Source organism: Tenrec ecaudatus, chromosome 14 (genome assembly GCF_050624435.1).
Source record: "Tenrec ecaudatus isolate mTenEca1 chromosome 14, mTenEca1.hap1, whole genome shotgun sequence".
Taxonomy (NCBI): Eukaryota; Metazoa; Chordata; class Mammalia; order Afrosoricida; family Tenrecidae; genus Tenrec; species Tenrec ecaudatus.
The window spans coordinates 109,543,327-109,559,162 of NC_134543.1; the positions used below are offsets into that span (position 1 = coordinate 109,543,327).

Sequence of the window (15,836 nt, forward strand, 5' to 3'; positions counted from 1 at the left end):
TCCCTTGGATTTCACCATATGGTAATTAGCCTATCAAGACATCAAAAAGAGAAGAAAACATTTTACTTCCATTGTTGATTTGGAATTTCAATTCAGTAGTTTCTTAAGAGTGGAAATCTGGTTGGAGAAAGAGACTTTGCATAGAAAGCAAGCAGTTTAATTTGCGTTTTATATTTATTTAGTTTGTTCCGATGTCCTAATAGGGGAATGGTTAATGACCCACAGCTACTTGTACTTGTTATGTTCTGTGCAAGCTACTCTGCTGGGCACTGCTCATAGTCATGTGATTTTGAAATCACAATGGCTCTTTATAAAGAATTGAAATTTAGCGCCAGGAACAATACTGGGGAAGAAATTACAAAGACATGCTTGCAAGAGCGAAGAGGGGAAAGGGCTGAAGATGCTCCATCTGGTTAAAAGGATCAGAATCTGTATCCGACAAAATACTAGCATTCCAATTTGACACCACGGACTGTATGTGGTCCGGGCAGCTCACACTCTATGCTTGTGTGGCGAAAATAGTGAAGCGCTAAACTACGGGCTGAAAGGTTGGTGATTTGCACCCACCCAGACATGGCTGGCAACCTGCTTTTGAAAGGTGTCAGTACTGCAAACCCCGTGTAACAAATCTATTCTGCACCCATGGGGTTGCCATAAGTTGTAATCGACTCCACAGCCATGAGCAACCTAGGTGCAAAAATGATGGGGGAAGTGGATGAGAATCCGGGTCCAAGACGTGGTGACTTCACCATCTAGCAATGGAGCAAGAGCTGCTTGAATACTCACTTGCATAGCCAACTGTACTTTTAGACAATATTGACATAGCATGGCGTTCACAAAAGCAATACTATAATTCATCTGGATTTAGAATGCATCTAGCCTATCAATGTTGATGGGATTCAGATTCAGATCGAAGGATGTTTTCAAACATACTTTGTAATTTAGCTCAATAGGATGCTAACCAATGCCAGATTGTATAAAAAATACTTGCCCAGACCCGAAGTTTGTAAAACTGAACTGAGCCCCATTTTTCTATCTAGGGGAGGCGGTCCCTCCGACAGGCATTCTGAGGCACCACCATGATGTGACCACGAATGATGAGCAGCATCTACTGCGGCAACGCCTCAGCTAAGATGAGCGTCAATGAAGTATCCGCTTTCTCATTGACTCTGGAGCAAAAGACTGGCTTTGCTTTTGTTGGGATTTTGTGTCTCTTCCTTGGCCTGCTTATTGTCAGATGCTTCAAGATCCTCTTAGATCCGTACAGCAGCATGCCTTCTTCCACCTGGGAGGACGAAGTTGAAGAGTTTGATAAAGGGACTTTCGAATATGCACTTGCATGAGAATCCCAGCTGCGTCGTTTGTCTGGCTATTCGCTTTCTGATTACCATGAGTGTGTGGGAGTAAAGTTCATTTTGTTTACTGAAGTCAATAAAAGTCTGTGTCTGCTCACCAGGCTGTGTAAAGGATAGCCCGTTGTTGACGTCCCTCACTTTTCCTCTGTCCCCACATCGAGGTTTCCAGTGACTAGGTATCCCTTCATCTAGATGTCCCATTTAAGGAAGCCTCGATTCCTTTCTTGCTAACTGTAATGGAAACTGCCTGCTTTCTCCCCTCCACAATGCCCAGGTACCCCAATTTTCAACTTGAGCACCTTTAAGCTTAATGGTGAAGTTCCAAGGATATGATTTGCTAATAGTCCACAGGTCAAAAATTGGGCACCCCGAAACACAGGAAGATACCCCCTCAACAGTCTGACACCCAGAGCTGAAAAGGTAGCCACAGACCCTAATGGGTCCTCAAATTTCACATAGCCGTGGCCCTTCTAGATCATCTCATTGAAAAATATCTTGCCATAAAACTTCCCAGTTGGGGAGTCCAAATTGTACCTAACTCAGCACGATCCTCCCCTGTCTTTTTATAAATAGTATTAAGAAGGGAGTTTTAAGTGTGACTTTTTAAAATAATCTACCGAAAATAAAAGTATAATCACACCTGCGCCACCAGCAGAACTGTATGCGCCAAGGTAAATTGCCTAATCTCTGGGAGATTCACCGAGAGGCCTAGTCTGAATATGTTTAACGTCCCTGTACATTTTAGTGCTCTATTCATTCTACAAACACAGATCAGGAGACACAGGTAGCTGAGATGAGTGAGGCCTTAGATATCTTCCACAATGCGTAAGGTTGTCCAAACTCATACAGGTGAATTCTAACATTGACTCAGCCAAAAACCTAGCTTTATTACTTAGAAAGTAAGACACCTTAGTGGATAGTAGGCTATGACTGGTCTGCTAACTGCAAGGTCAGAGGCTCAAAGCAACCAGTCACACGAAGGGAGCAAGATGAGGCTGTCTGTCTCCATCAGGTTTACAGTCTCAGAAATCCAAAGAGGCTGCTCCACTCAGCCTCATAGAGACACTGTGAGACAGCATCAACTCAATAGCAGTGACTTCATTTGGTTTTGTTCTGGTTTCGCTTTAACGTTGAACTAAGGAAACCACCAGCCACTCCTAGGGAGAAAGATGGGACTTTCTCTACCCAGAACAACTTACAGGGTCAATAACTCAGTGGCAGTGCTGCTCTGTGCCCTCTGACAGTCTATGAGTTGGCATTGACTCAATGGCAGTGGGTTTAGGTTTTGAGTAAGGATAGCTTATCCTCCACATTTTATTTAAAAAAATGCTAAAGAAATCTATTCTGTACATCTTCCAGAGATGTTGGGAGACCAAGTGATATATTAGGAACATGGAAGCAATTTTAAAATCATAAAACACTGTTTCAAAGACCTCATTATCATTATTTATTACCCTACTCAGAGATGATAATGGAGATTTTCACACTCGGAGTAGCTCCAAGACTTCATACACGTCCCTGTTAATGAGCTGAGCACTTGGAACATGTTTGAAATTAAAAGCAAAGGTTTGTTAGGAAAGAAAACAATTCATGATTTGTGAAACACAGGGTGAGTGCGCTCAACACCCTCCCCCACCCATTGGAGGCTGCATGGGACTTAAATGGTAAAATGTCAGTTGTACTAAAAAGAACGTGCCTGCCATTCTTCAAACCAAAAGAACTGAAGAAAAAAAGCTCAAACCTTGACCTGCAGCATTGAAGGGTTGTATGGGCAAAATAGTGAATGACGTAGGACGCGTTAAAAGACACAGAAGGGAATACAAGGAGTCACTGTACTAGCAGATGAGCAGATTTCCTGATGAAATTTTCATAGGCCAGCCCTTGCTACTTTTGAAGAATGAGCAGATGTACTATCATAATGCGACGATTTTTTTTTTCTTGGCACAACTTTCCTGGCCCTTTTCTTACAAATTCACTTTTCATCTTTCCCTCTAATAAGCCCCTTGTGGTTGTCCTGTGTTCTTGGCAAAAATATCTACCATGGTATCTTTGGGGATCTCAAACTACAGTTGCCACAATCTGCAGAGCTGACCCCTTCAGAAGCCATGGTTTTAATTGAATTTGTGTGTGTGTGTGTGTGTGTGTGTGTGTTTTCCCGAAAAGACTAAGAAAATATGGTACTGAGAGAACTTGTCAGCTGCTATGGTAGTTAGGTTTTGTGTCAGCTTGGCTAGCCCAGGATCCTCAGTAATTCAGCAGTTGAGGCCATCCCCATGACGTGATCTGACATAGTCAATTCCATGAAGTGATATGCCATGAGCAACCAAGTCCTTGTAGGAAAATTTTAGGGCAGAGTGCAACCCCTTATCAAGGTCACAGTCCATATGCTTCCTACTTCACCTACAAGTAGATGCTATGGGGACTCTTCCTCCTGCTAGTCCAGATCCTGCATCTCGTTCATTGTCCGTTGTTCCTTGGACTTGAGCTCACAGCTCACCATATTGCTTGCTATCAAACCTGCCAAGCTTGGATGCTTCTGCATCCACTAGCTGTGATCTCCCTCCTTTGTCTTCTTGTTTCCTGACTCATCAGCCCAGGCCGCCATTCGAGTTAGGAAAAGCCACTAGCTTAACACCTGACCTACACACTTGAACTAGACTGGATTTACCTTCTTCTATATCTCAGCACCACTTTAATAATATATATATAACTATCTATTTTTGCTTATTTAGACAATCCAGCTTAACACGGCAGCTATGCACTGATTACAGAGACATATTTGAGCATAGTTTGCTTGGAATAAACCAATGCATAAATGAGACAGAACTCTGTTAGCAATACTTTTTTTTCAACATTTAAAAAAATTTGCTCACTTAAGATTCTGAGCAAAATGGCATCACATTTCACACTATTGCTTTCACACAAAAAGCCAACCATCTTAGTCTATGACAAAAACCAGCTTCTTTAAGTTGCCAATAGATACTTTTCCACTCTGGAAGAGCTGCTTCTTAGTTTTAAAACCTTTTAATAGAAATATAGAATTACCTTATGATAATGTCATAGTTCTGTCACACGTTTAAAATTTTTTTCATCAAAAATTGAAGTAGGGAGAAAAAAGTTCAAACCATAACTTCTCTTAGATTTTAACAATCCCATTAATAATCATTTAAAATGTATTTGACCAGAGAGATTCAGAAACATGACAATAGAAATTAAGCTCCCCCTGGACTGGCTCACAGAGTATTGCATGGAACATTGATCATGAGAAAAAAGCTGCTGGTCCCCAGCCATAATTTCAAGAAAGACAGTGAGCATCGCCCACCAAGCCACACCTCTTCTGCCCCGTGCCATGATCACAGCTGAATCTTTTCTGCTCCAGCAATGAGCAGTCCGCGTTTCACACAAACGTTGACACTCCTTTAATCTTTCACCAGCCCTGTTTCACTGAGTGCTCTCAAAGGGGAGAGTACATGAACGCTTATGAACACCAGAAGAAGTATGAAGAATACATATCTTTCCACACAGAAAAGCATACACAAATCCAAGTAGGTCTTAAAGTCGAAAGAGAGAACATGAAACTGGGATGGGTGGGTTAGTTAGGGTAATCATGTCAACTAGGCCAATAGGAACATGTGGGCAGAGTTTAATCTGGTTGTAGCTTGATTCCAGGCCAATGAGACAAATGGCCCTGCAAGGCCTGGCCCTGTTTCTTTTGTTTATTGGACCAGCATGCCACTGCTTTAGCTAGTGTTCTGGCTCAACCTGTGTGCTACACTACCTGAGGGCCAAGCCAACCGTGGATTGTGTGGCCAGAGCTTGAGGCTCCTTTGAGACACTGCTGGGTGCGACATTGCCAGAGCTTGAGGCTGGTGCATCCTGTTAGCTTGCATTGCTTGAATTCATCATCCCTTGTCTGGGCCTGCTTCTCTCAGCTCCTGTGCTGACTGTTGCTGACCCACACTGCTGTCTGCTGCCTGCGGACAGACTCTGCCTGTTTTGCCTGAGGGAAGACTCCACTGTCTGCATCATTGACCTTTGAACAAAGCCCCTGGTGAGTTGAAGGACTTTCAGTATATTAACTGTTCCACAAAAGTGAGTTGAACTGGGCCCTCAGTACTGCTGTGTGAACTAATTAACTCTTATATTCCTTCTTGCTATGTAAATCTATCTATCTATCTATCTATCTATCTATCTATCTATCTATCTATCTATCTATCTATCTATCTAGTCATAAGTGTCCTGGATTTGCTTCTCTAGAGAACCCTGCCTAACACAGAAAGACATTCTGGAAAAAGAAAAAAATTGGGTTTCTCAACTGTAAATGGTGCCAGGAAGACACAGATAAATAAAATTATGTCATCACTTTTATATGGAAAAATAAGTTGCTTAAGGTTCACTGATACCCACCCCCTGGTTTCTTTCATTTCTTGAACAATTATCCTTCAGAACAAATCAGAACTATAACTCTTATCACAAAATTTCTAGACTATTTTTCTTGCCAGCAAACTCTCTCTGACCTACCACTCAAGAAAAAATTCATTTTAACACTGAGTCACTTTTTGATGCCAAAATAAGCACATAATATTCCTGATACTATAATGTCATAATATCTTATTACTAATTTGGCATTTTATTATTATTAAAAGGGTAAATTTTTAAATGTAATTTTTAAACTACATTAAAAATCCAACATATATATGAAGGCTATGAGAAGGCAGACACGATTATTATAATTGTCTTCTCATGAATGTCATTGTCATAAATCAGATGGCTCATTTCACATGCTAATTTACAATAGTGACATTTAGCTTGGCTTCTAAATGATCAAATTTTAGAATTTACTGGTGGCTTTTAAATCAATTCACTATAGAACTATCTACAGTTTTTAAATAAAAACCAGAACTATATCTAAAATCCACAAATGGAGATGGATTTAAAGAACATCTTACTGATGGATTGAACGAAAATGTAGGAAACAGATTAGCTTCTCTACCTTCAAATTCTTTCAGCTTTCTGCTATGTATAAATGTCTAAATCACACTTCCCCATTAGAATATCAGCCTACACAAGCCCTGATAACATTTGCTGTCCTTCGGAGATTTTAGGAGAATAAAGCTATACAAAATGCATCGTCGTCATCCTCAAGGTCCGACTTCAGAATCCTACAGTTAACTCCAGGGGTACCCAGGTAGCCTACACAGCATCATCTAGAACAGCGGTTGGCAAACTTTTGAGATGGAAGAGCCCATCCTGTCTCTCACAGCAATCTAAGAATTATTTGAGAGTCAAAACTACATTGTTACAAACAAATGAAATCACCATCATCTGAATAATATCCTTTAAATGTTTTATAAATGAAACGATGGTCATTTTATTATCATTTCAATTTTAGCTCAGAGTCACAATTCATACTGAAAGAGGCACAGATGGCTGGGGAGCTGCAGCTTGCTGACCCTGTTCTAGGAAGATCATGGGGTCAAAACAAAGAGAAGCAGGAATTCCCCTTAAATCAAATAAACCTACACTGTTTAACTAAGGTTGTTAAAGAAGCTTTACGTTTTCCTGTAAGTAAGCTTTCAGATCTACTGTATTGAGATAGAAACTGTTCTTTGAGTACACTCTGGATTTTCTTAGCAAATTCATCTCTCTTCAAAGATATGCATATGTGGAACAACTTCATAAAGGCCCTTACACCTTACACCAAGCAATAACTAAAGTTTTGTTTTTTGTTTTTTGCTAACACTGATGAAAAAACAAATACTTAAAGATGAGCCTTTAAACTTCAAAATAACACCGTGATATTTTAAAGCATGATAGTTAAATAAAAAGCCTAGGCATCATTACTGTCATTCCTCCATTATTTTTGTATTAATAATCAAGAATAGCCCCAACGAAGGACATTATTCTTAATCCTCTGACATATCCAAACTCTTGCTACTACTCATGATGAAGCAACACTAATATGTGTGACAGAGCCAAACATTAATCACAAAGATCTAGTCTTTTTTTAAAAAGATCTACTCTGGTTGTCAATGAACTTAGACATTAAAATAAGGTACAGAAAATACACCATTTCCAAACTCCAGAACAGTCACCTTAAAAGGGCCCTTAGAAGATGCCAACTTGTTAACTACATTTCGTAAAAACGAAAATTATTTTCACACATTTTAATCGCTTGATTAGAAAGAAAATACCTGATTCATACTCTTGACAAACGGGCTGGCTAAGTCCTAAGTTCCCAACTGTGGTTTACATGACGCTACCGAGGGGATCTGTGGAAGGGTGAATACCTTTGGGGAACAGCGAATAAGCAATTTACACATTTTGCATGAAATTATATAGAAGGTGTGTAACTGGTCAGATCATTTTTATTACACCATACAACTCCTATTGCGAATGCAAATGGTGGTCAAAGACTTATGGATGGTTTACACCTTCAAGGTAAGTGCTACCTTAGAGTCCAGTAAGAGTCTTTTAATCTTTTCATGAAACTTCTCTCGATAGTGGTTGAAATACATTATGCTTTCTGGCTTTTCTTCGAACCAAAACTTGTCAAATTCATAGACAAGATAACAGTAAAACTGATGGAAGTGGTCCATGGTTGGTCCACCGGCAGCAAAGGTATAGAGGTAAAACTTCAAAGCGTCACTCTTCAGCAAGCTATAAGCCATTTCCGTGAGATTGATTGCAACGATTGCGTAAGAATACCCTAATTTGGGATGATTTGAGTGGGAAAGAATCTGACGAGCTGCCGTGGGATAATTCTCACTAAAATACACAAGATTGATTAATCCAAGCATGCCCATGCCTCGGAAGTCTGTTTTGGGATCCTCACCTTGGAAACCAATGTCGGCCCATTGTTTGGAGATTCTAGCCCGCAGCTTTTTCTTGGGCATTAAAAGATTCCAAAGCTGGAGGAGCAGTTTTTCGTGTTTCACGTTATCTGGATCATATGGGTTTTGTCTTTCATTTTCAACGTCCACATAAAGCTGTTTATAACCAGATATCTGCAGTAAGCAAGCCTTCAGATAGACTTTAAAACCGACTTCCTTCTCTACGTTAATGTTCTTCTCCTTCATGATCGCTTCTACACACCTGTCTATTTCACTCTGCGTGACCCACGTCGCTTCCCGTAAGACCTTACTCTTCGAGTACCTTAAGGAATGCTCTATCCTGCAGGTCCTTTGGGCTCCGACATAGGTATCAACAATCCGTTGCAATTCACACTTGCCAGTCATCTGTCGTAAGAGCCATTTCATGCAGTATCATGGGGGAAATTTTCCTTAGAAGTCCCACAAAGAAAGAACCCTATTTTTAAAATACCCATCTCCTTCCGGCCTCAAACGTTCCCATAGACACATCATCTAGGGCCAGAGGGGTTGTCAAACTCGACACCCGAGCAGATCTGCGCAGGAAAGGGGCTGCATTTTATCTTGAATGTGGATCCACCTAGTCTGCGGCGCATCATCGCAGAAGAATCAGAAAGAGCACTCCCTGGTAACCATTGTCTCCGATTGTCTCCAGGCGCCCGAGTTCTTTACACTTCTGGTCATCGCTGCCTGGTGGCTCCCGCTGGATGGAGAAAGTGGATCCTACAAAGCCTCTCCAGCCCAGCACTCCGAAAGACCTTAAGCAGGCTCTGCAGGCCTCGCCCAATCTGCACCGAAAAACAAAACAAAAACCCAGTCAACTGACAAAGTGGAAGAAATAGGGGGGAGCTGATGATGTCTGGCTTTCCCTGCCTTAATCGCAAACCTTGTCCTCACAACCCTCAACGGAAACCTGTTCGCCATACTTTTTGATACTGTACACTGGTGTTTAATAGTAGGCGAAAAGAGTAGAAGATATAGTTAACATATAAAATATTTACCCCAAAGAGAAGCAGGTCTTTTTGATTGACTTAACATGTTTCATGGAATTTACAACATGCTAAATAAAGCCTTTTCTGTCACACCCTTTTCTTTATAAAACAGGAAAAACTTTTTATGGTTTTTCATAAGGCTGCTAAATGGTCAGGAATTTATCGTGTGGCTGAGAAACAATGTTTACGTTTTCAAAGCTCTTCAAGGTAAATTCCTTAGTTGTTTTTCCTTCCCCATGATCATAAAGATCGGTTTTGAATTCAGAGTGTTATGCTAATGAGAGGTCAAATCCCAGCCTTAGGAAAGGAGCGATCTAGAAGACAATGTGTGCAGCCAGCTCCTCTGGAGCCTGGAAGACAAACTCATGTGTGAGGAAGGCCTTCACATGTGTGAGATAAAGATGAAGTCCCGGTTACATGCTCCAGACTGAGAGTCAGCCCCGCAATACCCCCCATAATAGTGATACTTCAAGGCCTCTTACAAGCCCATGGGTGCTCTCTATGGCGCCTGAGGCTACCTATTTCCCAGAGCAAACAAGTTCTATTGTTCTTCCTGCTTACAGGTCCCTTGACCCCTTTCTGATGTCTGCCTCCAACACTGGTCTTGGGTTACTCCCCCAAAGAACTCAGGGACATCCAAGGGTTAAGACACTGCCCACCTTACTACTTATGTGATTGACAGGGTATTACAGGCCCCAAGACTACTTAAACCCTTCATAAAAAATGCATTTGCTCTCTTTCTCTTGATACTGACATCTGGAAAGGTGAGCCCCTGGCCCCATCTGTCTGTATCTTTATTTCCTCTAATTACACCGCTGGGGGTGGGGGTTGGGACCCCACACCTAGCCTTTTAGGTAGATTGCTCAAAGGATAAAATGAATTCCTGGACCAGTAATCAAAGAAACTTTTGTTATTTTAATAGCAAAAATACATATTTGTTTTATAGACTTTACCATTAAAGCTCCTAAGAATATCATTAATTTAATCATTAAGCATCAGCCAGATGGATAAAAAAAATGACCATGTCCAATACGTTTATCTTTATTAAATTCTTAAAATGTTGTTAGAGTTCTCTTATAGCATACCTCATTATTGGCAAAAATGAACCCTTATTATACACATATTTGTTCTCTGTGGACACAAAGAACAAAATTGTGTACTTTTAAATTCTAAAAAAGACCTATTTAATATCACCAATCTACCTAAAAATCTGAATATTATTTTAAATTTCTTTATCATAAAAAGCATTTCTTTTGAAATGCAATTTGTTTGAATATTCTGATTTCATCCCAATATTTGTCATTTCCCATATTTTCCCCAAATTAAATTTAGCTCTTTCAGTTTTCAATTCATCCTAAAAATCAGTTTCTGCTCCAATTCACTGATGGAGCTATAACTTTTGGTCTCTGTCGAGTGGTAGAAACCTTTCTCCAGACTATTTCTAATGCACATCATGGTGATTATGTTAGATCTCTCTTGGGATAGAGTTACACTTAGGTTCTTGGCTCCGCGTGAGAAAGAATTCACACCGAAGCCTGGTTCATGGTCCAAGTGAGTTTAATCAGAGTTAGAAGAAGTTCCAGGTTTTACGCGGCACCCATAGGATTCCTCCCGACCATGCAGCCTGGCAGAGACTGCTCAGCATCATGCAAAGATCTCTTTTCCTGGGACTCTTTGTTAGATCTCTCTCAAGTTCTCCTCCAAGTTCTTTCTCTTTCTCTCTCTCTGCGCTCCTGCCTTTTCAAGGATTCCAGGGGGAGGCGTGGTGAAAGACCCCAGGTCGGTCCCATTGGCTGAATTGCAATCACCTGGCCCAGGTGGGCTGATCCAGGTTTAACACCCATCCATGCCCACAGGCGGGAAATCTGGGCCTCTGAGCATGTGCAGTGCGCTGCCTTTTGTTCTCATGCTTGGCTCTCTGGGCATGCGTCAATGGACATCCCATCCCTGTGCTAGTCTGCCTAACAATTATTACCCCTTGGCTACTTAGGCTTCTTAGAAGTTCTATTACAGCTCAGAGAACTTGCTTACAGGTCTTTTCTTGGACAGGGCTTACTTGCTTTTCTGATAATGATAATAAGGCTGAATTTTTCCCTTTTTAAAAATTATCTTCTAAGGTCTTCATGTAATTGGAGGGATTCTTCAAGAGCTTCCCTGAAGGAACAGGTCTTTGAAACCCGGACATCTAGGGAGGCTTGACCCTGGAGCTCCACTTCCCTTTGGCTTAGAGTCAATGGCAAGAAGCATTCACTGGCATATATTTTAGTTGGCCCAGATATTTTGAAAGACAAATAACCAATTTCTTTCTCTTTTACTGCTCTTTTATTAAGTAGGCTGGCCTACTCCTTATCTCAACCTTTTATCTACAGAGTAAATACCAAGACTCCTTAGCAATATTGTAAATTAACTTGTCTATTCTTAGCGATTTCTTTCTCTGGAAGGCGTGTCCTGTGCCTCCTTTCCCCCCATTCTGGTTCTGCCAGGTTTGCTTTAAGACAAAATTATTCTTTTTTCTTAAGCAGTGCACATTCCATAGTATTCAACTTTAGTTACTTGGAAAGACTTTGTTTTTTCAGTTGCAGAGGTATAAAATAATCCATCAAAATGAACTCCGTTTCATTAAGGCCTTGAGATAATAGGATTATCTAATTCTGTAAGTGTTTATTTATCAGTAAACCAATCAGACTGATTTCCTAGAAGATGTATTGGACTCTAACTCAATAATACTTCCTGGAGGTAGGAATTATTACTTTTCCATAACTTCGTCCTTTTCTGTGTGCTTTGTAAGATCCTGTGAAGAAGCAACTTTTGCAATACTTTAAAGGCCTTATCACACCAATGAAATAGATCATTTGTTTACTTTTCAATGCGCTTTTCAAATGAACCAATTTGTAATATTTTTTCAGAGGGTCTAAAGAAAGTTTAATCACAAGACAATCACAAAAGGACCTTTTTTTTTTGCTTGGAGCTGAGGTTTAGAGTCACCTCATGATGCTGCTCAGGGGGGGGGGGGAGTGAATATCCCCAAACCAAATGCTCTGTCTAAAATTGAAATCCTTAAGACACAATCTCGTCTGCTTTCCTATGTGACTCATCATACAGTTTGTCCAAGAGGTGAAAACAACACACTCACTAGGTCTCGAGAACTAGGTCAAACAATCGACATACAGGGTTTCTGCCTGTGTTCTTTCTTATACTTTTCCATTTTATAATAATAAATAATAACACAAAACTGCACAACACCAAACAAGGCAACACATCTGCACACACTCACATATAACAATAAGTCTAACTTATTTTTATTAAAGTTATGAGAAATCTAAGATGCAGACTAAGAACCCAAACGTGGGACAAGTAGGTCCTATATTCTTTTTATAGTCTTAGTATTCTAGGCTTCTTATAAATAAGTAAGGTGATAAGAGATCATGTGACTTCAAAATCAATGACCATTTTTTCAAGGTTCTCCACTCATATTCTTGATAGCTTTTCTCTGGAAAGGTAATGCTATCAAATGAGAAGGACAGACAGACCTCTGTTAGGTTCCCTATCAGTCACTGGTATGGTTGTGTGCCATTCTTTCATATCCAGCTGTTTAGTGTTGACCAAAGCACTCTGCAGGACCACAGGGACTTGGCAGCTAGAAGAAGCTGCCTATCTGATAACTCAATCAGCTGGTTTATTGCTTTTGATTTCCTGTTTTGAGAGGTCTCTTGAGGTGGATGGGTCAGGAACTTTAACTACAATGATTGCAAAGGGAAGAAGAGTGTGCCCTTAGCCGATTGTTTTTAATTTAGGTCCCAGATGAGGTCGCAAACCATTGATGTTTTAATAGCATACACTGAGTTAATAAAATGTTCACGGATTATCCTAAACCTAGTCTGTAGTACCGGCAAGTGTAATCAACTCAAAACGAGAGGAAACAGTCACAACATAGCCTCCATGATGAAAATGAGCAAGAGGAGGTTTAAATGGAAACCATCAACAAAAGGATTAAACACGGAGTAGCAAGGGGACTAAATCATAACCAAGTGTCCCATGTGGGGAAACCTTAAGCTTTCTTATCAAGCATAGTTTTTCATATATATATATATATATATATATATATATATATATATATATATATATATATATATATATCTTAGAGGAATTCTCTAAGGTCTCTTCAAGTTCATTTACTATAAGCTTTTCTTGAAGAGCTTTTTATTACTTTGTGTTGAATGGCCTTCGTGGGAACTTTAAAAAAAACCATTATGTGGACATTTAATTTTTCCAACCTTGTGAGCCTCTATTTGTTTCTTTATTCATTAAATCCCTTCTTTTATTTTCAGATTAGAAGGAAATCCCTTGGCCTGACTCTGATAGAGACTAAAAATCAAAGAAACAAACCTAGGACCATCACGTTGATTCTGGATCGCAGGGACCCTATAAGACAGTGTAGAACCCGTCACTCAGGTTTCGGTCACAGGAAAGCTTCATGAGAACAGATAGCCTTTCCTTTGTCCCAAGAAGCTGCTGGTGGGTTTGAAATGCCAACGTTTCCGTTTGCTGAACCAACTACACAGCCAGGACTTGATTACATGGTCTAGTTGATATAAATCAGGGAATCCAGATTGGTAAGTTTTAAATTCTCCCTTGCCCAATTCTGACTCACAATGACCCTGTATGACAGACTAGAGCAGCTCCCTAGGGTTTCTGGGATTGCACACCTTCACAGAAGCAGGGCTGCCTCGTCTTTCCTGTGAAGTGGCTGGGAGTTCGAATCACCAACCTCTCAGTTAGCAGTCCAGCGCTCAGCCCACTGCATCATTAAGGGTCCCCAGTACACTGTTGAGAGAAGAAAAAGAGATGGGGAGGAATTCCAGTACAGGAAGCTCAGGCAGAGCAGGCAATCACTAAAGGAAACGGTCTTTGCATATTTCATTGTAAGACTTTATCTTCCGCACTCTCCCCTTGAAAATTTCTGTTCAGTTCTTTCACTTCATCATTTAATTTGCTTTAGGTATGCCACGTTCAAAACAACTTCAGACTCTTTCCTGACATCCATTTTGGTCTTTCCTATCGTTTTAATGATCTTTTGATATCTTCATGTATGTTGCTTTTGATGACATCTCATAATTCGTCTGGTCTTCAATTGTTACTGCCAAATCTGTTCCATGTGTACAATCTAATCCTGAGAGGGCTTCTAAATTCAGGTGAAATACACTCAAGATAATAATTTGTTTCTGGTGGTGGACTTGCTTTAATTTTCTTCCGTGTCAACATTAACGTTCATAGGAGCAATTGACGGTCTCTTCCACAGTTGACCCATGGCTTGGTTCTGTCTGATGATGTCTTTTTTCCATTGTCTCTTCCCACCTAGATCCCTGCGTATCCCATTCAGTGGCGTCCATGTGTATAGAGCTGCCATTTTTGTTATTGAAAAAGATACTTGGGATGAAAAAGTCATTGAGCTTGCTAAATTGTATCATGTGTTCTCCAGCACAGTTTCTATCATGTTTTACAAATATTAATCTCTCTTCTTTGTTTCCAACTTTCACATTCCAATCACCAATAATTATCAATGAACCTTGATTGCATGTTTTATCTTTCAAGTGCAGATGTTGCTAAAAATCTTCAATTTCCTCATCTTTGACATTTATGGGTAGTGCATAAATTTGAATGCTATTCGCTTTAACCGGTCTTCTTTTTTTTGGTAGATGTAACAATGTTGTGCCCTAGGATATTACTAGAATTGCTCATTTTGAATCGTTAATCCTATACCATTATTCCCAGCATAGTAGACCATATGACTGTCCGATTCAGAATGGCCAATACCAGTCAATTTCAACTCACTTATGCCTAGGATATCTATTTGTGTGTGTGTGTGTGTGCCATTTTGTTTTGACAACTTACAACATCGTGTAGAGTCATAATCTGTACACTCCACCTTCTGATGATGAGTGTATGTTTATAGCTCTTTTGTCTCACGTTGAGTCATGCCACACCAGCAAATGAAGATCCCCAAAGTTTTGCTCCGTCCACATCCTTAAACTCCACAGCACTCTCCTAGTCATAACTTGAGTACCTCCCAATATGCAGGGTGATTTTTCCAGTAAATACCATAAACTGTTCCACGACTATTCATAATAGACTATTGAATTTTTCTGGAGGTATATCTCCAATCCTCCTTCCTAGCCTGTCTTAGATTGGAAGCCTCATTGAAACCTGCCTACCACAGGGGAGCCTGCTGAAATGTGAAATACCAGTAGCACCGCTTCCAGTCTCACAGCAACGCGTAGGCCACCTCAGTGTAACACACTAAGAAGGCGAAATCAAGTAAACGTCCCTTGAAGGCGGCAGAAAGAGAAGTGATGGGTACCTGAGATGGTAAACCTTCATGTCATGTAATAAAGCTCCAACTATGACTTAAAAGAAGACAACTTTTACTGGCTGCTTGTCCTTTGGATGCCTCCTGGTATCAACACAAAAAGTGACCACACTTTGGTTGCAGCCAGAATGCCTGCTACCATCAAGCCCTTCTCATTGTCCCTAAGGCAGCGAATGCTATTTTTTTTCTGGCCAAGATGTAAGACACAATCGGTTTCAAGATAACAGATACACATGCATGTGATTTTTGCAAA

General features: G+C 40.3%; 1 protein-coding gene and 1 pseudogene across 1 annotated transcript; one reads left to right on the forward strand and one right to left on the reverse strand.

Annotated features, from left to right (window-relative positions):
• The first annotated feature begins 1,097 nt into the window (after positions 1-1,097).
• On the forward strand, positions 1,098-1,343 carry CTXN2 (cortexin 2). Its single transcript, XM_075532048.1, has one exon. The coding sequence runs from the start codon at positions 1,098-1,100 to the stop codon at positions 1,341-1,343; it is 246 nt and encodes an 81-aa protein (XP_075388163.1).
• A 6,440-nt stretch (positions 1,344-7,783) lies between these two features.
• Positions 7,784-8,614, reverse strand: LOC142426863 (ELMO domain-containing protein 2 pseudogene; annotated as a pseudogene).
• Positions 8,615-15,836: the final 7,222 nt, after the last annotated feature.